This window comes from Ursus americanus, chromosome 34, assembly GCF_024610735.1.
Source record: "Ursus americanus isolate L20-20 chromosome 34, mUrsAme1.1.p, whole genome shotgun sequence".
Taxonomy (NCBI): domain Eukaryota; kingdom Metazoa; phylum Chordata; class Mammalia; order Carnivora; family Ursidae; genus Ursus; species Ursus americanus.
The window spans coordinates 15,943,284-15,969,303 of NC_142160.1; the positions used below are offsets into that span (position 1 = coordinate 15,943,284).

General features: G+C 42.3%; 1 protein-coding gene across 2 annotated transcripts in view; it reads left to right on the forward strand.

The window, feature by feature from the left end:
- OSTF1 (osteoclast stimulating factor 1) overlaps positions 1-17,006 on the forward strand; it is a 50,859-nt gene extending 33,853 nt beyond the window's left edge. Inside the window, exons 5-11 of one of the 2 annotated variants that reach the window (XM_087858929.1) lie at positions 1,550-1,603; positions 3,677-3,784; positions 4,717-4,766; positions 7,502-7,580; positions 10,606-10,704; positions 15,955-15,985; positions 16,415-17,006. In XM_087858929.1, the coding sequence (XP_087715055.1) occupies positions 1,550-1,603; positions 3,677-3,784; positions 4,717-4,766; positions 7,502-7,580; positions 10,606-10,704; positions 15,955-15,985; positions 16,415-16,454 (461 nt within the window). In that variant the 3' untranslated portion in view covers positions 16,455-17,006. The remainder of the gene's footprint in view (positions 1-1,549; positions 1,604-3,676; positions 3,785-4,716; positions 4,767-7,501; positions 7,581-10,605; positions 10,705-15,954; positions 15,986-16,414) is intronic. The other variant, XM_045780996.2, reaches the window with a different exon arrangement.
- The last annotated feature ends 9,014 nt before the right edge of the window (positions 17,007-26,020 follow it).

The following is a 26,020-nucleotide window of genomic DNA, read 5'->3' on the forward strand; positions in this document are numbered from 1 at the left end:
GGACATCTTGTACTCCACGAATCGGCCATTAATAAAAGGGGAATGGGCACTGGAGGTACATGAGCTTAATTCTTTGGCTTAAGAAAATGCATTGTAGCACTCTCGATAGAACCCAGGGTTTCCAAGGAAATGTTTATGGCTTTCCTTTATCCAGCTCTTAGAATGTTTTTTTCTTTTCTTTTGCTGTTAAACCAAATATGAAATGGTTTCTTAGCCTAGCCCGTTCTTTTGTGATGAAGTGACCTTGCCTTGTTAATTCATGTCTGGGGCAGTTATTAAATGGGCGTCCGGGCAGTTTGAGGAGCTTGAGTCGTGAGAGGCAGCCTCTGCCATGAAGCCACTTCTAGTTGGAAGAGGGACAGATAGACAGAGTACTTCTATAGAAAGCAGCAGAGTAGAGTAAAAAGGGCACAGGATTGGTAAACAGGGTTTTAATCCTTTTTCTTGTACTTCTTAATAACAAGGGACTTCAGTGAAGGCACTTAACCGCTGTGCCTGGGACTGTTTCCCCATTGGTGTAATAAGAGGTTTGATTTCAGTCACTTCCAAGGTTCCTTTTGACTTCACCATTAGATGTATTCCCAGACCAGTGGGGCTGGCGTCAGGCACCAGTTCCAAGTACTGGCACAGGACTTAGAAAGTTTCGAGAAAGGTACTGCTGCAAAGTTCCTAGGGGAGCGAAGAGGGGGAGGGAAAGGAAGGGGAAGTGAGAGCTGAGGTCTGGGGCACCCACGGTGGCCCCACTTGCCCTGGTCTAAAGGTGATGCCATCATGGGTTAAAAAAGACTCAAAGCATTTCTACATTCCTCTGACCTTTGCACACTCCGTTTCCAGCCAGTCCCAGACAGTGCGCATATAAAATGTTCCCCCATTGCTTTGGATCTCCAGTGGCCAAGGGGCTGTGCAGTTACAGCTCTTTATGGCGGGAGGGGGTGGGTCTGACATCCTTTTGAACCACAGTCTTCATGTGGTCCCTCCTGCTGATTCTGGGACAGCGGAGAACACCTTGCTCAGAGCCAGGTAGGGATGCTGTTTGCCGTTTGTAAGTACAGGAAGCAAACTGTTTACCCCTCGTGCGTGCCCCCCACATGCACGTATACAAGGTAAACAGGATTATTTTTGGCCATCTTCAAAGTAGGGTGTTTTTACAGAATGTAAAAACGAACATCGACTGTTTTCCTTTGCATTTTTGTGACTCGGTTTATGACATACTTGAGTATACTGGTATGCAGGCCACGGGTCTGTTTGTTTTTGCTTATACTTCCAGTTAATTACTGTGTGTGGCTTTTGTTTATACTCAAGTTAATTGCTGTGGTGTTGCCTTATTGCTTAGCTTGGTTTCATTTAGCAAATAATTCAGCTTCTTTTAAAGCAGGAAGCATCCGTTTGATTTTCTGCTGGGTTTTTTTTTTTTTAATCCACACTAAAAAGGCTGCCCTGTGGTGGAAGGCCCTAGCACTCGGGGACTTGGGGGACTGCGAAGTGGTTTCAGTGAGTCATTGGGATGGCACTCTCAACCTTGGCTTTGCTCTTTTTATTTTCAATCTAGTGGCTGAGCAGGCAGAATCCATTGACAATCCGTTGCATGAAGCAGCAAAAAGAGGTAGGTGTGATTTTTTTTGATTCAGATACACAGCAGAGTAAAACACGCAGGTTTTAATTATATAGTTTGATGACTTTTGACCAGTGTAGACACCCATGTCAGCACGACCCAGATCAAGATCTAGAACACTTCTGTCATCCCAGAAAGTTCCCATTCCAGTTAAACCCCCGCCTCCCCCAGAGGCAATCTCTGTTCTGCCTTCTGTCACCCTGGAGAGAGAAAATGTAATTAAATTTCTTCTGTATTTCCTTAAGTAAGCTCTACATCCCAGTGTGGGGCTCGAACTTGCAACCCCGAGATCAAGCATCACAAGCTCTACCAATGGAGCCGGCCAGACGTCCCTGTGGTTTTAATTTTTAAAATGTCAGCCACCAAACACTTTTGAGTACTTTACTTACCCTGTGCTCAGTGGCAGGTGGAGAGGCATTGTCTGTGACTCCCAGAGCTCAAAGCCTGGCAGGGGAGAGATGTGTGTGACAGATCATTACACGATGGTGGCAGAAAACCAGCAGTTGAAGCACGTTTAAGTGAAGCAGGTTATAGAGGCCACAATGAGTAACTGGAGGGCAGGGGGTTGGAGGCTTCTTGTGGGCATAGCATTTAGGAGAGTGTTGTTGTAGTGCAGGTGTGGGGGATGAGGGTGAAGTTGGGGAGGGAGGGAGCAACAGGGATGGGCCTCGTGCCTGGGAGTACCTGGGACTTCATCCCTTCGTCCATCAGTGGTTTTCCGCGGGGGACAGTTCCCCCTCCAAACCCTGGGGTACTTGGCGATGCCTGGGGACATTTTGACGGTTGACTTGGGGATGCTACTGGCACCTTTTGGGTAGGAGATGTTGGAGACATGGCCGAACTTGCTACAGCGCACAGGTCAGCCCCACAACAAAGAATTCTCCAGCCCTGCCGTCGATAGGGCTGCTGTTGAGAAACCCTGCTATGGACATGGGGAATTTTTATAAGGCTTCTAGGAGTGCTCTTCCATTCTGTTCAGATCTTTCTGAAATGCAAATGTACAAAAGGAAATTATTGGTTTAGAATGGTGCATAGGTAGAACTTCTAGGCTGACATTTAAAAAAATCGTTAGTACCCGAAACTAATATTATACTGTATGCTAAATAACTGGAATTCGGACAGAAACTTGAAACTAAATAATGAAGTGATTTGTAAATTTAGATATTTAGGGCATTCGCCAGAGGATTTTAAAGTAATAGTTCTGTTTAACATATGAGAGCAGCAGCTTTGAGAAGGTTATTTAGTTGTTTATTTCCTTATTTTCTTATAAGAACTGAAAGTACATTTTAATATGAAAATGAGTGGTATCTACTTAGGTTTGACTGTTTTCCCCCCAAGTTCTAGGATTTCACAGAGGAAAAAATTACATGTAGGTACTTTTTTACAGAGTCAGACAACCATAAGTAGACTCATTGAGGCCACTCTTCCCATTAACCGGCCGTTAAAAATTGATGTACAACGCACAGAGCTTGCTCGTGTTACGTCACTTACATCCACACTGATGGGCGTGTATGTGTGGCCAGCCCGTGTGTACCCTAGACCTGAATGTTTGCATCCCCTCGAGATTTAGATGTTGAAATCTCACCCCAGTGCAATGGTGTTTGGAGGTAGGGCCTTCCGTGGGTGATTTGCTTATGCAGGCTCTGCCCTCATGAATGGAACCGGTATGGAGACCCCAGGGAGCTCCCCTGCTCTTTCTGTCCAAGGGGTGGAAAGCCAGTGTCCATGAACCAGGAAGCAGGCTCTTCCCGGACCCTGAATCTGCCGGCACCTTGACTCTGGACTTCCCAGAACAGTGACAAATAATGCGTGCTGTTTTAGCCTTTCTTACCCTCTCCCCTCCCCCACCCCCAAGTTGTTGTCAGTGCTTTTCATTAATAAACTGGAAGCGAAAATGTACCATAATGAACGTATTACCAGGCGGGTCTTAATTTCAGACTTGCTGATGAATCCATTCTAGATGGGAATTTATGGAGGATGAAATTGATTTCAAAGCACAACCAAACCAAACCAAAAAAGCCAAACCCTTTTGCTCGTGTTTTTATAAATGTGAAATTTTTTCAGGCAACTTGAGCTGGTTGCGAGAGTGTTTGGACAACCGAGTTGGCGTTAATGGCTTAGACAAAGCCGGAAGCACCGCCCTGTACTGGGCCTGCCACGGGGGGCATAAAGGTACTGGCTTCTTCTGTTTGCTGTCCTCGTAGTCCACACGCTGCTGAAACGGCATTTCACAGAGAGGAGATGGATTTACAGAAATGAAAACACAAATTATTATTTTCAAGTCCTTTAGAACCTCGGCCAAAAGCCTTGTTCCTGGAAGGTCTGCAAAACAGTAGGTAGAATGCTCACTTCATGGACCTCTCTCCCTTGAAAGACTGGAAACTTCCTTTCCTTTCCCAGGCTTGGAAAGGTTACAGGAAAACAATAGTCATGTAAAAGCAAACCCCAGGATCTAATCTTACAGAAGAACGGGGCAGACGTGACTCCTCCAGCTTAGTTTTTCCCAAGATACGCTTTCGTGATTTACGTTTTAAGTTGAGTGCACGCTGTTCAATGGAGGGGAGAGACCGCATCTGCTTAAGTTAGTGATCGAGTTGGTAACCTTCTCAGTTATAATCAATAATATGACAAGTGGAATTTCTAGGTCTGTTTCAGCCTGACCAAACACTGCCACACCCATTTACTTCTCCCTATAACACACACACAAAACAAACACAACAACCAGAAACAAAGCACCCAGCAGATTAAATAGCAGAGCCAAAGGAAAGTTTCTGGCTGTTTCCCAAAAGGAAGCCGATCTTATTTTAGCTAATAAACACAGATTAGTTAAGTGAATATCAGGTAGCATAGCGAATGTAGAGTTATTTTTACAGTGGTTGCCATGTCAAAATGCAAAAGCCAGATTATTTGAAAACAGCTTTTCCCTAGATAATTCTATTTTTTAGGTTCTTAAGTCTTGTACTTACATAAATTTAAAAAATTTTGTTACACGAATGTTCTTGAAGATTCTTCTAAGGAATCCTCTCTTTTAAAACTATTATGCATACTCTTGTCAGCCTTTTCCTTTTCATTCTTAAAAAATGTCTTTCCTCTTTGAATTTCAGACATAGTGGAAGTGCTGTTTACTCAACCAAACATTGAACTGAACCAACAGGTAAGATCGCTTACGCAGAAGTCAGTCATCATAATACACCTGCCTTGTTCTCGTGGTGCAGCTTATGGGCATGCAAAGGCCTTTCTTTGTGCCTTGAATTGACCTTTTCCCATTTAGTATCTTTGATACCATTTTTAATCAAAACATTAGTTAAAAAATCACTATGGTACTGAAGTCCAGATTGCATAAACCCAAGATGCCTACGGAGCTGTTCCCTAAGTCATCATCTTCATCATCTTCCGGTGTCCTGTCTGAAGGTTTCAGCTTGTCACTGCCCCCACTCTGATCTGCGGGCTCCCAACCTTTGCTCCTCTGGTCCTCCCCCACATATCCTATCAGAGTTCTCGGTTATGTTACTCTGCAATACTTACAAGTATTATGGCTATTTAAATTTTGCTCATTGCTGGTGTCACTTTTGTTCTAGACTTACTGACTTTTATTTAGCTGGTTTTTGGTTTTTGTATCTCACTAGAGACTTCCACACTGTTTCACGTTCTCTTGACATGCTTTTCCAAAATGTGTAAGATAACTGCTCCCCCCGCCCCCCGATGGTAGTGGTGCTTCCCGAAGCTCTCATCCTTATTCTCTGATCTGAGCAGCTTGGGCCCTGCTGCCCTTTGCTGTCTTCCTGGGAAGCCTTACCTTCACCTCCCGCCTGTGATGTGTCTTCAGTTCTGCGTCCGTTCTGTTGTTGAAGAACATCTTCAAGTAGATTCCTAAGAAAGGGGACCATGGGATTGATGATTTGCCTGACAGAATTCGAGGTTGAAAATGATTTCCCTTAGAATTTTGCAGGCAGGGCTCTAGGGTATTTAATTTTTAGGATTGCTTTTGAGAGGTTTGGTGCCATTTCGATTCCCATTCTTTTGCGTGTGATCTGCTTTTTCTCTCGCTCAGAATTGTCACTCTGTCCGTGGTGTTCTGAAATTTCACCACGATGTGCTTTAGAGTGGGTCTCCTCCCAGTAACGATGGTGGACTCTCTCAGCCTGGAAAAATACTGTCTGTTGTTTCTATTCCAGTTTTTACTGACCATTGTCTTTGTTCTTGGTTCTGGAATGCCCCTTTGTAGTGAGGTAGGACCTCTTAACATTGAGGCCCAGTTATTTTAGTTTCTCTCAGAGATTTTCTTACCTTTATCTTGGTTACCTTTTCAATTTCTTAGTGTCCTGTGTAAGTTTTCTATTGCAGTGTAATAAAAAACCACAAACTCAGCCACTTAAAACGACACCCATTTGTCTTATACTTTCTGTAGCCTGGAATTCTGGGCCTGGCACAGCTGGGTTCTCTGCTCGGGGTCTCACAGGCCGGAATCAAGGGATTGGCTGGACTTGGTTCTCCTCTGGAGCTCAGATCCTGTTCCAGGCTCACTCAGGTTTGCCAGGAGGATTGAGTTTCTTGCACCTGTAGTGCTCTGGCCCGCAGCTTTCAGAGATCACCCCTCTCCGTGGACGTTTCGCAACATGGCTGTTTGCTTTCTTTTTTAAGGCCAGTAGGAGATTGGGTCTCTGAGGCTGTACCTTTGGGAAAGGGCCCACCTGGCATATAATCTCCCTTTTGATGGACTCAGCATCAACTGATTAGAAACCTAATTATGGGAGTGATATCCCATTATATTCATTAGTCTCACCCATACTCAAGGTGGAGGAATTCTTCAGGGGGTGGGTCCCAGTGGGCAGGGATCTTGGGTACCATCTTAGAATTCTGTCTACTATAAGCTCTTCCTTCTGCTCTGATGGTTACTTTTAAGTAGCATCTTTTCTGGTTCCATTATGCTCTTTCATGTTATAGCTCAGATCTATTAGTTACAGCTTTTTAAAACATTTTCTGTCATACTGTGCTGTTATCTTTTTCCCCTGAGTTCCATTAATTTTGTTTTGATCTTTTCTCATATAATGGAGGCTCTCCTCAAATACCTAGTATCCTTGTCTGTCCATTCATGTTGAAGTGTGATGGGCATTCTGCATGCTTATGGGGTTTCTCCATAGGGTCAAGTAAGGTCCTGGCTGTTTCGCTGGGTGATACCCAGATGTCAGTGTGAGTACCCTCTCCCTCCTCCACGTGTGGGGCTGTTCCACTCCACCAGAGAACTATCCTCCAGCCTCCCGCCCCGGGGGTAGATGCTACACAGTGCATCCTGGGGCAGTGGGGTAGGTAAAGGCAGCTTGCAGCTCAGCTTGTAGGTCTTCAAGCTCACCCACTGCTTTTAGCTCCTGGCCTCGTCGCCACTTTCCCTTGTACCTCTGAGTTCCACGGGCTTGGAAACGATCTGGTTAATTTCTCAACAGGGTAATTCTGCCATCTGTATGGGGTCACCTGGCAGCAAGGAGAAAGGAAGGTGATCTAATTACTTCCATAAACAGTTTCACCCGGTCCTCTTGTTTTCAGTCCCACGCCTCATGCCCCCTCCAGCGTCTCCGGGCGTCTCCAGTTGCTAATTCATGCGAGGTTTCTGCAGGGACAGATCTGCTTGCTTCCTCCCCGTGTCGCCCTCTGTGGGCATCTGCGGTTCCACTGGTGCCCTGCCAGGTCGGTTTCTGCTCCTCTGTCCCCTCCCCTCCCCCCCACATGACTCTTCTGTCCTCTCATGAGTCTCCTTTCTCTCTTTGGAATATTATACGATTTCATGACTCGTTCTCATTGTAGGTGTACTTGAATTCATGCCTGAATTCGTGCCTATTGTCAGTACTCACTCTATTTTTTAAAATGCTGCTTTCTCTTTTTAAATCACCGTAGAACAAGTTGGGAGACACAGCTTTACATGCTGCTGCCTGGAAGGGTTATGCGGATATCGTCCAGTTGCTTCTGGAAAAAGGTAAAGCGTGTGCCCAGTTTCTCTGGCCTTCGCGTACCCTGGAAAAATAGGCTACATCCGGCTATATCATTTGAAATAGTAGGAAGAATAATAGCCTCGGTGTTTTGAAACTGGGATTTTAACTTTCACTCTGTATCACCGGGTTGTTACAATAAGATGAAATTACAGTGTTGAGGTGATTTGTATGAAGTTTTTAGTTTTAAATTGAAAGCTTGGTAAGCTTTAAGATTACATGTATTACTTTTAGGGCTTGTTTATTGTATATTTCTGCAGGATTAAAGGGCCTTAGAAGAAAGATGTGCGTGCGTGCACGTGTGCATGCGTGTGCGTGCGTGTGCAGAGAAGATCCTATCTCAGCTGTATGGGTAGATTTGCTGAGGCCCCTGTTCACACGGGAAAGTCTTGGTAGATAAGAAAGCAAGCTGTAGGGGCGCCTGGGTGGCACAGCGGTTAAGCGTCTGCCTTTGGCTCAGGGCGTGATCCCGGCGTTATGGGATCGAGCCCCACATCAGGCTCCTCCGCTATGAGCCTGCTTCTTCCTCTCCCACTCCCCCTGCTTGTGTTCCCTCTCTCGCTGGCTGTCTCTATCTCTGTCAAATAAATAAAATCTTTAAAAAAAAAAAAAAAAAAAGAAAGCAAGCTGTAGCTATAATGTCCTGTTTCGAGCTGAGCAGGTGCTAGGTGTACAAAGAATGAGAAGATGCCTCGATTCCCTATTTCTGTACAGGTCAGAGGGGACAGCGAAATTATGGACCGACCACCCATCCATCCATTTGTCCTGCAAATAGTAATTAACCCGTACAAAGGGCCAGGCATATCCCTGCATACTTTACCCTGGTCCAGAAGGCTATAATATAAGTTGCTTGAATCCCAAGGTGTCATATGGATGCACTGTCATTAGGGATCCTCGGGGCAGTGTTGAGAGATACATGAGAGGAAATGTTACTGATTTAAAATATGTTGATGATGGAAACCGCAGGTATAAAAAAAGATCAGACTGCGCCAGGACCACTCTAGTGCCCCCTAAAGGTAATGCTGAGAATTGCACCATCTGTGCCAGCCGCCACTAACCACTTGGGCCACTGAGCCGGTGTAATGAGCCTAGTCTGAGCTGAGATGTGCTGTAAGTGTAAAATGCACATCAACTGTCAAAGACTTAGTGAAAAAAGATGTAAAGCGTCACAGTAATTTTTACGTTGGTTCTATGATAAACTGGTCACATTCTGGATATACTGGGTTCAAGAAAATGTATGATGAAAACGAATTCCTCTTTTTGAAAATGTGGCCTCCAGAAAATTTGAAATGACATATGTGGCTCACATTGTATTTCTCTTGAGTGGCGCCGGGGGAGAGGGACACAGGAAATGGTTGTTTCTTCTGTTGCATTGCTGGCTCTGAGCATTTCCTGTCCTGACAGAAATCATGTACATGAGTTCTAAAGGGTAATTTAATGTAAGATACGATTAGTCACAGGACTCTTTTTTTTTTTTTTCAAAGATTTTATTTATTTATTTGACAGAGATAGAGACAGCCAGCGAGAGAGGGAACACAAGCAGGGGGAGTGGGAGAGGAAGAAGCAGGCTCATAGCAGAGGAGCCTGATGTGGGACTTGATCCCAGAACGCCGGGATCACGCCCTGAGCTGAAGGCAGACGCTTAACCGCTGTGCCACCCAGGCGCCCCAGAACTCTTAACCCTCCAGGTTTTTTTTTACCTATAGAGCAATGAGAGAATGAGGTTTCTATAGACCCTTTGCTATGGGTAGATCTAAATCTGCTCACGAGGGCGATTTTGACACACAACCACCGTATTCCTAATTAATGCCATACTTTCTTAACTCAGTTGTTTTTGTGCCTTTGAGTTTCATTACATTTATTTTCTTGTTTATGGAAGAGGATGTGGTTACAAAGACAATGGCACTCTCCTACACTGTGGCAGAAAGTGTAAATTCGTAAAGCCTTCTTGGAAAGCAATCTGACTGTAGCTAGCAGAATTAAAAATGTACATATCCTTACATTCCCGCGTCACTTCTAGAAAACCATACCTCAGAAAGATGTTGTTCAAGGAGGTTTACGGCAATATTGTTTGTGATAAAGGAACAGCCTAAGTGCCCCTCACTAGGGGGGTGATTAAGTAAATTTTGCAGTGTCCACAAAATTGAACACTTACATATATTTAAATAGATCAGGCCATAATGATGTGTGTTAATAAGGAATGGTATTAAGGAATACCGTATGTATTGTTAGGTTAAAAAAATCAATTTACAGACCAGTATATGTGATACGATTTTGTGTATGTATACATATATGTCTGTGAGTGCATTCATGCACGTAAGGGAGATGAGGGTTGCTGGGAATGGTGTCCTGTGGACAAGCGAGAAGGGGAAGGAAGGGGTCAGTTGGGGGATGAAATGGCACGTGTGCTTCTGTTCAGCATACGTCTATATTTTTGAATCTTTAACAGTGAAGATGGACTCACGAATTCTGATCTAATTTTTACCATAGCGAAGACGACGAGAAAAGCAAGTCAAAGATGGGCTGCGGGAACAATGCATTGCCTCTGGGTTTTATTGTGTTACTCTTCTGCTAATTTGCAAAGGAGTATACTTACAGATATAAAATATTAATCCCCTCAGGCACAAGCCATGTGGTATTTTCTCAAGAAGCAACGGGTGTCTTACATTGACTCTCCAAAAACTGGTGCCAGGACACACAGGAGTCTAACTGACTCAGGATTCACCTCGGGGAGAGTCAACTCCCTGCCGAAAAGTCACATGCAGTATTCTAAGGACTTGAAAGGAAAGGCTGTATTTTAATGGTGCCAACTTACCCGGGGTCCAGGAGCAAGCTCCCTGATTAAAGATGCCAAATGGGCTTTTACTGTTCTGAAAAAGCTTATTACTTCAGGGCCAGAGTGGTTCTTCAGTTAGTTTGGCCCAAAGTGATTAGTTTGGGTGGAAGGAAGATTGTCTGCTACTCTAGATTCTTCAGAAACACCTGATGTGCTTTTCTTGTGTTGGGGGAAAGGTGCAAGAACAGACTTAAGAAACAATGAGAAGAAGCTGGCCCTGGATATGGCTACGAATGCCGCCTGCGCATCTCTCCTGAAAAAGAAACAGGGCACAGGTATTTGGCTTTAATTCTTCTTTCTCCTTGGGCACCATCACGACCAAGGTTTATCATCCTAGAACTGGGAAGAAGTTTTTTCTTGGGAAACTCTTCTTGTGGTTCTGAAATTAGGTTTTATCTCCTTGGTCTAATTTGGAACGTTGGCCATAGAAGAAATACCTTCATACGAACAAGTTGAAGAGACATTGACCTTCTAGTATTTTTTGTATGTTTCCTTTGTTCCTTATAGTCAAGTTGTAATCACCTTGCTTTCCATTAGAGCCCTTATCAGAGAGCCATGGTCTCTGTATCCTTGATAGGTTTTTGTAAGTGGCTGTCTCTAAATAATAATTTTCAGTTAAGCACTGAAGAGCTCCACAGTGAAATTTGGTTTCTATTTTAAATGAGAGTATCGGTAAACTATAATCAGAATTATTCTAGACTTGGTAAACAATTTGGTGTTTATTTATAGATTCTGAGGTGGTTTTTAAAGGTAAAGTTTAGGTATACATCCTTGAAGATAAAAATATCTCCTGGTGTGGGAGAATAGGTTTGAAAGAAAAAAATGAAAGGTTCATGTGGTTGTTTTGAAAAGGTGTTAAAGAAAAGGTGTTAAACCCATTTACATCCTTCATGATTACTATTCAGAGACTGGCCATTTATTGGACCTCTCAGTACATAACCTACTGAATGAATGATTCCCCCTGAAAGAAATGCTTTAACCCTTCTTCCTGTTCCCCTCTCTTGTCTCTACCTTTCCTTCGCCATCAGCCTCCGGGCCCACAAGGAACCCAGAGGTAGAAAAAAGAAAAGTAGAAGATGATTTGGTTGGAGGGCACATTCAGTCTTTTTATTCCCTCCCCTCTTTTCTCAAGCCTTACTTTACTCTTACGTTTGGCACTTTCATGCCACTTTGAAGGATAAGCCAATGATTGATACATCTTTTCCACCATTTTCTAGAATAGAAGTATTTTAATGGAGAACTCACGTTTCACAGGTCTTTATTTAACATTGCTATTCATCATTCCAACCTTTTCTAGTATTGTTTTAGAGTCTAAAGTTTAGACTGATCCATACTGGTGGAGAATCGCCAAAACAACTTTTGAGACATTTCCGGTGTAGAGGCTAAGTGCATTTGTTTCCATTGTAAGCTGAGGGTAATATCACTCTCAGAGTTCTGAGCTTGTGTAATGAGGTACTGGTTTCATCATTTGAATCACATTCCCATTAATTTTTGAACTCTTGGAAAGCTTTTCTCTTCCTTAGCTAGGTACCCTTTGTCTTATGAGAAGAGACAACATTATCTTATTCCATAGCCCAGTTCCAGCAGAAGCAACAAAATAAAGTCAGTCCTTTGGTTTCCTGCTTTAGTCAGTCAAAAATAGCAAACAGTCCCCCTCTCCATGATTCACCAAAGGGAGCTTCCCAGAATTATCCTCCTTGTCCATCACCAAATTCCCATCATACCCCTCCTCACGAATCTGCTGTTCCTTTTGTTCTTTACTCCAGATAGGTCTTTGTTCCAGTTTTTTATTTCTTTCAACATCAGATAGAGTGTAAACCATTAAACCTTTAAGCAGCTTGGGTTCCTTAATTATTTAAGCCATGATTGCTCACTGGCAGAGCTGGTGTTTCTGCACGGTAATTACTCATGCATAGATGGATTGAGAGTCTGCTAAGTGAGTGAGAAAATATTTACCAGCTGAGTGGTGCTCCCTAGCAGTCCTACATTTTGATCGAGAAGCCATATATGCAGCTCTGAGGGAGAGGTACTTTTACTTGGCGTGTATCTCACCTTTCTGCTGCCTTGGTTGGTTCCGGAAGTTGGACTATGGCCTAACTTCCTTTTTCTGCCACTGACTTCCTGTTGCTATATGGGTCCCTTCAGAATGTCCTGACTGTGGGGTAAGACTTCTTATGAGCTGAAGGTTATCGGAGACTCATGGATACTTACTTAAGCTTGATCATGGTGGACAAGGAAAATACCACTCTTGCCTCAGACTCCCGAGAGCAGTACCCAAAAGCCTCCCCATAAACAGTGGGAGCTGGGAGAGGCAGGTGGCAAACTGTTCTTTTTCCCCTCACCGTTCTACAGTCTTTGTAGAATAGGGTTGGGAGGTAGGTCTCTTTTTCTCTGTTCATGCCAAGTGTCTTTAGTCTACTTTCCTAAATTTGTATTGATTAGATAATGGACTCACTAATGAGGTAATCTGGGGGCCTGGCACACAGAGGCAAGAAATGAATTTTCATATTTCAGTTTTCATATTACCTTTTTCCTCTCTTTTTTCTTGCTTCATTCCCGCAATCATCCAGTAAAATGTTTCCATTTATATTATGATCGTAGTTGGAATCAGAGTTAAATATTAGACCATATAGCTAATTGCCAGCACAGACTCTGCACTGGAAAAAGTATATTCTGACATTGTTGCCCACTTACAAAAGCACATCTTGGATTTTTTTATAGAGAAAAAACAAGTCACATTTTGTAGTTACCTTGAAGGGTAACTTTGGGATATGAGTGTGGGGCCAGGGTTCAGCTTTAAATTCTTTCTCTAGTTTTTACAAATTGGTGTATAATTTATATTAAGTAAATATATAAATCCTAAGTTTACATCTTGTGTGCGTGTGTGTGTTTTAACTGTGTTTACACCTATTTGCCGCAAGATAGAGAACATTTTCCATACCCCAGAAGCCCCCTTCATATCCTCCCCTTCTCTCACCATAGACTGGTTTTGCCTATGCTTGAACTTGATATAAATGGAATCAAACAGTATGTACTTTTTTGTGTCTAACAGCTTTTCACTTAATACTGTGTCTATGAGATGTATCCAGGTTACTATATCTTTCTTTCCACCATTCGTTCGTTCATTCATTCATTCACTCATTCATTCATTCATTCATTCATTCATTCATTCATTCATCATTTGTCTGTCTTAAGTGCTGGTGCTTGATTTGGAATGTGCAAATCCAGGTCAGTGACACTGAGGAGAAATGGAAGTGAGGTAGGGGAGAAGGGGATGTACCGCTAGGAGATACATTACCATGATGGCCACGCCCCAAGTTGAACTGTAAAGAGAATAGCTCCTCAGCACTTGCCCATATGAGAAGTTTCCAGGGAAACTGCCTGAGAGCAATCCATGAAAGGAAGAAAGGAGAAGGAATTTATTTGCCTGGCTCATTCCTGTTTCTTGATTTCCTGTCAGCAAACGTTGCACCATGGCGAACCATCTTCTCCTGCTAACAGGAGAAACGAGGTTGAAATAAAGGGCAGGAGTAGCCATGGAAGCACAAAGAATATCTCAAATAGGCAAAACATAGGATCAGAGTAACAAAGTAGCGTTGGAAAGAGCTTTGCTATTGTCTTTTTGTCTTTAGCTTAAAAAGCTGCTTTTCCCAAGTTTATAGCCAGTCCTGAAGTTCATGGGTGTGTGTGGGATAGGACAAAGTATATTCCGCGCAGGTTTCCAGAACTTCTCATAAGGATGGACACGAATACAGACAACCTGGAGACTTCTAGGAGTTTGGAAGCTGCTGTGAAATCGTCGAAGTTGGCCTCTGTTCTGTTTATATCCACTTGTTTGTTCATCTTTCCTTCTTGTAGAAGATAAGTCCATTTCTACCTCCTTTGTGCCGACTCTCCCTTGTCCGTTCCCTTTTCTCAATAATTATTTTCCTAAATTTGTAAAGATAATGACTGGAAAAACTACCGTATCATCAGCATACATGAAACTAATAATGCCTTCAGATCATCAAATAAATCCTGTCATCCAAATTTGCCCCTTTTTCTCATACATATTTGTTTATGCTTTGTTTACCTATTTATCTGTTTACTTATTTGCTTATAGTTTAAGTCAGGGTCTGAATAAGGTTAGACTCTGATTGGTAGATATGTCTGTTAAATCAGTGCTTCCTCTCCCTTTCCTCTTCCTCTCCTTCACTAGCCTGGCCATTTACTTATTAAAGAAGCTGAGTCGGTTTTCCTGAATTTCCCAGTCTAGACATTGCCTATGTGCAGCCCCATGGTGCTCTTTGTCATGTTACTCTTTCCTCTCTGTACTTTTGTCAGTCAGTGTTAGATCTAGAGGTTTGGTTAGATTTTACATTTCATCTGTCGGTCTGTCTAAGTGGTAAAGGGAAGAATACTTCATGAAGAAAGCTGTGTTGTTTGGTCAGAGGCACGTAATGTGTTTGTCGCTTGTCCTGTGGCGTTAGCATTCATTGATGATCATCGTCTAGATCCACTATTTCACGAACAGTTGCAAAATGGTGGTATTTGAATTCTGTCACTACTTTCTCAGTTATTAGCCAGGAACATTCTGTTAAAAAAAAAAAAAAAAAATTCCCTTCATCCACGGTTTGTTTGCTCAGAGGTAATAGTTTGTGTAGTGGGGACAGAATAAAGGCTTGATTCTTGTCCTTTGTTAATGAGTTTCCAAAATAAGGTACTGGTGAAAATAAGGACTAGTGAATTCTCTTTGGTTTGTGTTGAAATATGTGCTGTGTTTCAATCCATCATATTTAGTATCATTTTAAAAAATATTTTTTAAAGAGAGAGCGTGAGCACAAGCAAGGGCAGCTGCAGAGGCAGAGGGAGAAGCAGGCTCCCCGCTGAGCAGGGAGCCTGATGCGGGGCTTGATCTCAGGACCCTGGAATCAGCACCTGAGCTGAAGGCAGACACTTAATTGACTGAGCTACTCAGGCACCCCTAGTATCCTTCTTAATGGTCCCTCTTTGGCTAGTGGAGGCTTCTTCAGGTTGGATCGTGAATCTGTTTAAAATGACGCTCTTTTTGATAGCATCTGTGTTTTATGGTTTGACAAGGGTTCCAGGTTCATCGTTTACTTTTCTGCCTCAGACTTGAAATCAGTCATATCTCCAGTGAGCATGGGGATATAGTATTTAGAGACCACGATAACATACATTTATTGAGCTTTTAGTGTACTTATACTTGCATTTCAGTCCCCCCCAAAAAATTATACCTCACTTAATCTGTTGCTTATAGGTGTTTAACTAGACCGTTGAATAGGTGAACAGTTAAAGATCAGATGTCTTCTTTTTGAATCCTGTTCAAGCCTAATTTAACTTATGGTGGGGTTCGGTTCTTTCCATTTCAAACTTTTATTTATTTATTTATTTATTTATTTATTTATTTATTTATTTATTTTCATTCTTTTGTTTCTGAGCCTACTTTGTCCGTATTTTTAAAAATGAAACTAAAGCTTCTGTCTTTTCATTCTCTTTCTTTTCCTTTTTTTCCCCCTCATTAGTTATCTTTCTACCCAGTGACCTTGCCTTCAGGTAAGGCCGAGGGTTGTCGGCTGACCCAAGCCGTGTGTGCGCGCTTGTCCTTGGGAGAGGAGGTTGGAAGTACAGTGGTCAGAGTGGAGGGGCTTCCCGTGTGTTCCATGCTGGTCATGGTGCATGTGGCTGGTTGCATTTTGTGCGAGATAGATTAATGGTACCGTAGCACCACGTGCTTTTTTTTTTTTTTTTTTTTTTTTGCACATCTAAAGAACGTGCAGACAGCTGTATTTGTCAGCCTCTGTGACACCAAAAAGTGAGCAGTTAGGCAGGAAAGCAAGAGTTGAAAAAGATCCTTGGGGGAAGTATAGTCCCTGGGTCTGAGGAAAGATTACAATTTGTTGAGCTATCAGGAGCTTTGAAAGTGAAAACATAATCTGAGCAATTTGTAATTTCTCTGTTTTGCTCTCCCCCCGTTCCGTTTAGATGCTGTTCGAACATTAAGCAATGCCGAGGAGTATCTTGATGATGAAGACTCCGATTAATTCCCTTCTGGAGCTTCGAGATTTAAAACCTCTGTTGCTTTTGCCATTCCAAAACCTTTGTCTTTGCCAGAAGAGTGTTGGTAACTGTTTTTGTCTTTTTTTTTTAAAGTCTTTATGAACATGGAAGTATTGCACTGTGTTTGAGTCGAACGTGTAAATGGGTAGGTTTTCACCTTCAGTTTGCCAATAAGTGACTGGATACTTTGCTGTATAAAGTACATTTTTGTTCACCAGAGTAGAACAAGAAGAGATTATTTCTATTTATCAAGTTAAAGGAATTAAAAACTTTTTTTTCTTTAAAAAAAAATCAGAATGGTTTTTGGTTTTTTGTTTTTTTTTAGTTCTTACCTCAAGGATTGAAATATTTCAAGTGGATTTTTCAAGGGGGAGATGCTTGTTATAATAATGAACCAAAAGACTTAACAGAAAATCGTCAGCTATTCTGACAAAAATAAACATTTTAAGAGACTGTATTCCTTTTGTCTGTGTTTGTGGTATCACTATTTGCTGGTAAATAAAGCTCTTTATATTTATTTAGGTAAAGGCTGATTTTATTTTTTAAGTCTTATTTCATATTTATTAGCACAAAGAAATCGTAGTAGCCATATTTCTATTCAACTTTATATATTTGCTTTGATTGAAAGTCAAGACAGTAGTCATTGAGAAGATACATTTATAATTAAATCTATAACTTCAGTAATTTTTAGACTTTTCAGTCTTATCTTGAAGGTTATACGTAGTGTGAAGAAATCCAGCAACTCATTACAGTTTGCTTATGGTCTGAAAGATTAAAAAAATTGATTTCCTTATCACGGAAGATGCCATCGTTTTCTATAATGGAGTAGCCAGGAGCCGTGAAATCTTTTTGTGTTCAGCTTTTCACTTTGATAGCATTTGTTTTCCCAGGGCGTGGTTCTCGCTCCTAACAGTTCAGATTCTGCTGCTAAAACATCAATTAATATTGCAGGGAGCCTTCTGTACTACTGAAAGGACCCTCGATTTGAGATTCCAGTTCTAATTTTGTCGTCGCTGTTGGCGTTTGCCTAGATTCCAGGCCCTCGGCCCAGAACCATATTTTGTAAGAAGACTTCGATGCTAATTTCAAAAAACACATTGGTGCAGAGAAGGAAATGTTTGAAGAAGGAAGTGGGTTAGCTCAGGAAATGAATAACTGCCGCTGTACGAGTTTTCTGTCTGTGACTGTTGGGTTTTTTTTTTCCCTCTGTGGGTGCCTTGAGGAAGGCTATGCTGAGAAGCCTGTTCGAGGTCTTTCTAATACTCCAGCCGAATTTTAATAGAAAGAAATCTGTGTAAGTAGCAACAGCAGAGGATGAGCACAAAATCTGAAATTGATATCCTCCAAATAAATATGCTTACGAAACGATTCAAACATTTGTATTTCTTCGTAAGCATAAACTTGAAGATATGAAATCCTTGTTGAAATTTTATCTGTTCAAACCACAGAACCTGTAAGGATTCATTCTTTAATTTTTAAATTTTTTTTAGAGGGAGAGAGCACGAGTGTGGGGCAGGGAGGAGCAAAGGGAGAGAGAGAATCTTAAGCAAGCTCCACGCTCAGCGCAGAGCCCCACACGGGACTCGATCTCACGACCCTGAGATCATAACCCGAGTTGAAATCAAGAGTTGGATGCCTAGCTGACTGAGCCACACAGGTGCCCCTAAGGATTCATTCTTTAAAATGGGGTTTGTGTGGGGCTCCTGGCTGGCTCAGTTGGAAGAGTGTGACTCTTGATCTTGGGGTTGTGAGTTTGAGCCCTGTGTTGGGTGTCGAGATTGCTTAAAAATAGAAACTTTAAAATGAAATAATAAAATATGGGGTTTGTGCCTTAACAAAAAGCTTTTAGAAATCTCTGACTTTTTGTTCTTGCATACTTTGGGCCTGGGGTGATTAGGATAGATGCCAACTAAACACTCTTATTAATCTTTTCACATGGGCAGAGATAATACAGTTTGCATGAATACAGATAATTTTTATGAAAATGCCCTGTGCTTGAAGTGGGCATATTATTTATGTCTTTGAGGAAAAGAAAAGTGAGTGGCTTCACCGTCATTGCTTTTAACATGATTGAACTTAGGAAGATTCTAGAAAGTGGGCCAACCAGAGTTTTTTGGGGGTGGAGGGTAGACTTAGGTATATGCATGAGTTGCTGGTGAAACAAAATTTGGTGAAACAAAAAAGGACAACGCATTTCGCTGTGGTCGAAACTTCATGGGAAAATTTACTTTTGCTTCTTGTTTATTCAGCCTTGCCAATCTGAGCTTTTTCAGAGATGTCTAATGCTGAACTCAGCAACAAAAATCCATTCTAAGAACGTGTCACCCCTCTGATTCTGTGCAGAGGAGAGTTTTGATTATGTTCTGGAAATGACCTCGGAGGTTTTGCTGTAACCTGAGCTTTCTGACAGTCCCTGTGGCCTGAACTCCTTCCCAGTCCATTGTGTGCTTTAGATAGAAAATGGCTCCCAGCCCGTTGGGCAGTGAGATAGACCAGCTTCAGGCCCAGTAGCCTCATGCAAAGACCAGTTTTTATCAGCTTCCCATGTTAGTTTCCTTTCTGGGACTGGTCTGTGGCAAATTATTTGTTGTTGGGTTGCCATGCTAATTACATTTGTCAATTTCTATTTCTCTGGTGAGCCCCCCCCCCCATTGTCTTAACTTTTTTCAATACTGTGGCCGTGTTATATTACCCAAAGGGAAATGTTGAACAAAGCGGTAGTGACCCTGTTTTTCCTTAATCATGAAAACCAAATTGGAAATAATGCTGAAAACAAAATCTCAGATAATTTTAGGTAGAGGAAAATAAAAATTTTCCTTATGAGCTTCCTTCATAAAGGTTCTTTATTGTGTCAAATTTCTGATTTACTGGTATTTCTTCTTATTGTGAGCCCTGTGCCTCTCATCTCTGTAAAGTATGATTTTGTCTCTGATAGGCCATATGGAGCCTAACGCTTACATCAGCCTTTCCCTGTTGGCTTTGATTTTGTGCTTGTTGTCCCGAATTTTAGGTCATAAATATGGTTGTAGCAGTAATACATAGACAGCCATACATTATATAGCCAGACTTTGAAGTCTCTACTGAAAATTGAGGTTTTGGGGGGAGAAGTATTGCAAAAGATTCTATTCTCCCTATTTTAACTGAAAATACAGCTTTGGTGAAGTTTTCTCAAGTGAAGGAAAAATTGCAGACCACAAATTTATGGTTGCTTTCCCCTTATTTCTTAATAACAAGGCTTTACATCTGCCTGTCCCTTAAAATGACATCAAATTAAATAAAACTACCATTTATTAAATGCCTACCCTGCCAGTTCCTATGCCAGGGAGTTTCGTAGACATGATGTCATGTGTTCTTTACAGCCACCCCCGGCGGTGAACATTAATGCCCCTATCTTTTTACAGACAGGCTGAGGTTTGAAGAAGTTAGGTAACTAGCTCAAGGTCACACTGCTTGAAGATGGAAGTGCAGGTCTGGCCAACTCCTGAGCTAATGCATGTGCAGCCTCCTGCATCTGGCAGATGATGCTGTTCACATTTGGCCAGAAAAATGTACAGAAACAAACCAGCTCCTTTCCAGCTCAAGCCCTGGATGTAGCATCTAATAAATTTAGCATACCTGCTAATTGACTTACATGTTATGCAAACCAACTCTAAGAGCTGTTTTTTTACCCCTTTTTTAAAATAAAGGATTCCGCCCCCCCTCTCCCCCCCCCAGAAAAATGTTGGCAAAACTTTTTGGTTCCCAGTAACCCTGAAGAAATACGATTTAATGAACAAGCTTCCAAATGTTCCTGTCTATGCAATAACTATAAGTGCAAAAGAAGGAAAGCCTCAACTAGCAGCTGATCACCTTGCTCGGAGTTTGTACTGCTAACTTCAACATTTCCCAGATGGTCCAAGAGCTCCTGACATAGTTCCATGTAACCATAAAAAGAACTGTGTGCCTGGGAAGGGTCAGAGAATATTGTCTTACCCAAGTCTGGGAGCTTGCATGGACATATCGGTTATCTCCCACTTCCCAGGGAATTCTACTGTTGTCTCCTGGCAGCGGCCATCTGCGTGGGGCTCCCCTCAGGCTCAGCCTTCCACCTGCACTTCACTGTTGCCAACTGGGGGCTGGGGTGAGTCAGGTTCCTGGCTGTGGCTGAAAAAGAAAACTGAAGAAATCCAAAAGTATCGGTTTGACAGCCCAAAAGGGAGCAGGAAGGAAAGTGGGAGAAGAGGCAAGGAGGAAAGAGGGTGTACAGCAAAGGAGAAATGGTGACGCTCTCTAAGTTACACATGGTCCTGATATGAAATCCTAATGCTTCAAGAAAGTGGCTGAGAGTGTGGGCTTTGGGGTGGAACTCACTGGGTTCAGATCTGTCTCTGCTGCTCATTGCTGAGTGACCTTGGACAGATTTAACATTCAGATGCATAAGCTGTAGCACAGGGTAAGTAATAGTAGCTGTTGGCTGAAGTTAAGAGGATTAATTAAGTGATCTACGTAAATGACTTAAGACAGTGCTTGTCAGAGTGATTGCTTCATAAATAGTGGCTATACCTGTAAGCAAGGAGGAGGAAGTTTTCATTAAATAAATATGTGGGTATGAAGGGTGGGTCAGACATGTTTTTTCAAGGACATGGCCATCATTGTGAGATTTCCTAAAATACTTTAAAAATGAGTAGAGGACAATGATATTTCCTTCCAGTCATTTAGGTATGTTTACATGTGGTAGAGCGTTTTTCAATACAAATTTACTTATTGGGGCGCCTGGGTGGCCCAGTCAGTTAAGGGTCTGCCTTCAGCTCAGGTCATGATCCCAGGGTTCTGGGATCGAGCCCCACATCGGGCTTCCTGCTCAGTAGGGAGCCTGCTTCTCTCCCTCTGCCTGCAGCTCCCCCTGCTTGTGCTCTGTCAAAATCTTTTTTAAAAAATTAAATAAATTTACTTGTTGAGAGTTACGGGGAAGAGGTATATAACTCAAAAAGACCTTGTTGTTATTGTTGTTAAAATAATTCACAGGTCAAGTGGGGAGAATGTCCTACTGTTTCTGTTTTATGTGATGGGCTTTAAAGACCATGGGTCTAATATTTGGTCCATGATGATTTCAGATTGGAAAGATTTCAAATTGCCCTTGCATGTCTTCAAAATAGAAACAATCCGTTTTTTCGAATGGCTCAGCTTTGTAACTTCATGCATTTCCCCGACAAGGTCTGAGCTTCAAGACTTGGGTCTGCCGGTGTTAATGACACTGACAAGACTCTAAGACATTAGAAATTAAGTGTCATACAGTCCTCCTCAGTTTGGCCAAGAGGCCATAGAAGAACTAAATTGGATATTTCATTTCCCATTCCAGAAGGGGAACTCTTGGGGCCCCATGAAAATGCCTTCTTATCAATGAAGACTAAGTGTGAGATGTGGAAGTGAGGCCTGTTTGGACACAGGTTGGTGGAAAGGTCACTCACTGACTGACAGAAATAGCTTCAGAGAAATGCACAGCTCTGAAGAGCTCTTAGTAGAGGGCTTACATCACCATGACCCCACGGCTCAGGGAAACCCATGGCTGTTGCCCTGCCTTTCTGAGCCCTGTGACCGGTCAGGCCTCTGTCCTCTTGATGCACCAGTCATGAGGCTCAGATGACCTTGGCTTGTGTGAATTCAAAGTGTTGTTGCTGCATCCATTTTTTAGGAGGACCTCAGGTTACAGCATAAGCCACTGTGGTTGCCATGTCGGCTTTCGAGCACGTGGTACCCCTCATCTGCAGCAGGACACGTGAAGAACCCCCACCTTTAATCTCAGAACTAGGGTTCAGATAGCAGACCTCCTAGGAAAGACTACTTGGGGTTCCTCTACGTTGCCCCCACTGAGTTTGAGTGGGATGTGGCACAGTGGGAAGTTTTCACTGTATCTTTCGATCTGCCTTTGTCAGAGCTGTGGGTACTGCTATTCTGTGAGTCAGATGCTTTTCATTGATTTTAACCTTTGGGTCGTCACAGATAACCGTACGAAACTTGCAAATGCTGTTCTTTTCTCTCTCAAAATTGGGAATTGTGCCTTAGCTCTCTCTTGCTCCATTTTCCCTTATTAGTTAGCAGTGTTTTTTTCTGAACTGTTAGGTGAATGCATTAATTACTCCTGTTGTGACTACCTCTAACTATTGAGAATTTATTCCCCGCTAGGAAATTTCAGCAAGAACCCTGGAACTGCTAATATAAGAATTGTTCTTACATTTTGTCCTTGAATAGTCCTTAGATGTGATTTATTCAGTCCAATGTCTGGCCCGTCTCCCTTTTAAATAGATAGAGCCTGAGGTCCAGAAGTGGCTTGCTTACTTGCTTTTTTAAATTTTTGTTTATTTTTTAATTTTATTTAAGATTTTATTTATTTGAGAGAGCACCCATGAGCACAAGTGGGGGGAGGGCAGAGGGACAAGCAGGATCCCCGCTGAGCAGGGAGGCTTACACAGGGCTTGATCCCAGGACCCTGGGATCATGACCTGAGCCAAAGGCAAACAATTAACCGACTGAGCCATCCAGGCGTCCCTTTCCCCATTGACTTTCTGTTAGAAACACAACAGGGTCATGACAGAACTGATTACTGATGAGAAATCAAACATGCAGGATTTGAGATCGTTGGCATGGGTCTTTTCTTTCCAGATTGTGTTGTTTTGTGAGAGATTGTTTTCCTACTGTAGACGTGCGTGGATTTTCCAGGTCCTGTATATTTACCCCCCTCCCCCCCCTTCCTTTTTTCCCCCTTCAACTGCATTTTAGCCACACACAGGGGAAATGGGAAGGGTCTGATTGCATCAGCTATTTTTTTTTTTTTACAGTTTTATCTTCCGCTAAAAGGTTAATAGGGGGAGAAATTGAAATGCTAGCCAAAATAAAATTTGAAATAATTGTGTTTATTATCCCTGTTTTGTGGCTGGCCTCTATTAGCTGTCCTAGATGAAAAGGAGTTGAAATTCCTGTGTCCTAATTTTTATGGTGTCTGAGTCACTACAATAATAAGGTGACTCCATTCTGCGCAGTACGAGCAGTCACGGGCTGTCCGTGTTCACTGTGCTTTCATCTCCTCCGTCAGCAAGGACTATGGCTGGATATTTAGCAAATACCTGTTAACATTTTTATCGTGAAGGTGCTTTCTCTTGAAATTGAAGAGTAATAACTAAATATGCTGAATGGTTTGACTTAGTACTTGTCTAACAGCCTCAGCATTTTGACCCAGGGACGAACCCTAAGAAATGAAACCGTGGTCAGTAGGCAGTGTTTGGGTCAAGGCTTGTGGCTGTCGTGTTTTCCTTTGAACGGAGAGAGCCCTGTAAACTTGGTAATGACTTCAGATGAATAAGAATACAAGGCTGGTTTCATTTCCTCGGTTTTCACTGATGTGCCTTGCTTATTTGAACGCTTTGCATATATTTTTTATTTCAGTGTTAATGATTTCACATATATTCATACCAAGAGGAAAAATCTTGTGTTCAGATCAGTCCGTGGGTCGCTTCTGTTGCATACAGTTGTGGTTTAATACTAAAACTATAGTAGTATACATTTAGTACTATCGAATTTTCCTTTTTACTGCTAGCTGTATAGCAAACTTTATTCTCTGTATGTCATTTTTATTTCTCTTTCAGCGTAATGTCTTTATGGTGAGAAAAGCCACCGATTCTCATTTTTAAAGAATTCTCCAATCATATATTATTTTCTCATTTTCTTATTTTGTAAAATCCATGATAATCCTTTCCTCATCTCCATACCAGTGAGGAGTTTTTTTGTTTTTAACGATTTTATTTGTTTATTTGACAGAGAGAGAGAGAGAGAAAGAGCGAGCACACAAGCAGGGAGAGGGAGAAGCAAACTCCCCGCTGAGCAGGGAGCCTGACCTGGGACTCGATCCCACAACACTGGGATCATGACCTGAGCTGAAGGCAGACGCTTAGCTGACTGAACCATGCAGGTGCCCCCCCAGTAAGGAGTTTTTAATTGTGATTTGAAAGATTGTCTATTATTTGATCTCTCAAAAATTGGATTACATCATGCTGTTGCTTGACATATCTTTTAAGTTTTTATTTGAAGTTAGAATGGCCTGTTCTCAGATATTATGTAATTGCACTGCATGTATTTCTTAAATAAAGAAAAATTGGATTCATTTATAAATATTGATTAAAGTAAACTAATATTTAAATGCAGTTGTTTGGGGCGCCTGGATGGCTCAGTTGGTTAAGCATCTGCCTTTGGCTCAGGTCAGGATCCCAGGGTCCTGCTCAGCGGGGAGCCTGCTTCCCCCTCTGCCTCTGCCCCTCCCCCTGCTCTGATTTCTCTCTCTCTGTGTCTCTCAAATAAATAAGTGAAGTCTTTAAAAAAAAAAATACATGCAGTTGTTGGACAAGAATAAAGCAATCAACCAACTTACGTTTCCTTTAGAACTTTGCCTCCAAATCTGTGTTTTTTCTTCCCAGCTTCTTTATCCCTTCCATCCAATTTACAACCCCATCTTATTATTTAATCCTAACTCCAAAACCATGTCTCTCCAGTCTGTGCTTTCCCTTCCATTCCCGCTACGACTGCCTGGATTCTCAAGGAGGGCGTTTGTGCCCCCTTTTCCGGGGGACGCCATCTGTGCCGAGCTTGCTGGAGAATACCATAAGCAGAGGAGGGACTTCCTACAGACTTCAGGATAAACGGCATCATTACAATGAGGAAGAGCCACGGTTGTAGCAAGGAAGATGAACCTATGCCCCATATTTGTAAATGAGGCCAAAAAACTTAATTGGTGGGAATAAAATGAAGAAGTGGACTGGGCTTATCTTCCATGTGGCCTCCAGGGCGCCCTGCAGGGGTGGGTCCCACTGCCTGCAAAGGCTTGCTGTGCTAGATGGCCCACACCCCAGCCAAGGCTCTCCCAACATTCTGTATCTTCTAACAAGGCGCACGTTCTGTCCTCAGGCACTTCTGTTCCATTCCGCCTGCATGCTGTGGACATGATAATATCTCTAAATGATCAGCTGCCTTCTCTTGCTCTTGAAACAGATCCAATGCAAGCTCTGCTCTGAAGCATTTTCTTTTTTAATTTAATTTTATTTAGATTCAGTCAATTAACATATAGTGTGTTATTAGTTTCACTCTGAGTTCAGTGATTCATCAGTTGCATGTAACACCCAGTGCTCATTCCATCCCCTGCCCGCCTTAATGCCCATCCCCCAGTTGCCCCACCCCCCTACCCCCTCCCCGAAGCATTTTCTGTTCTGTTAAGCTGGAGATTTCTCCCTCCTTTCCTTGTTTATAACATTTGCTATTTTGATTTTTCAGTTATCACATGGCAGATATTTTTGTGCTGTACTTTGTTCTTACATCCATGCCTTACCACACTGAGCTCTTGGATGATAACGGTCCACCATTGCTTTTGCCTCAGATAGCATAATGCCTGGCATAGTGCTTAAGTTAAAAAAAAAAGTTTTGCATAAAATGGACCCCCCCTTTCTATGTAAAGTTCTATGAATGTTAGCACACGTGTAGAGTTTGGTAACCACCACCATAATCAGGATA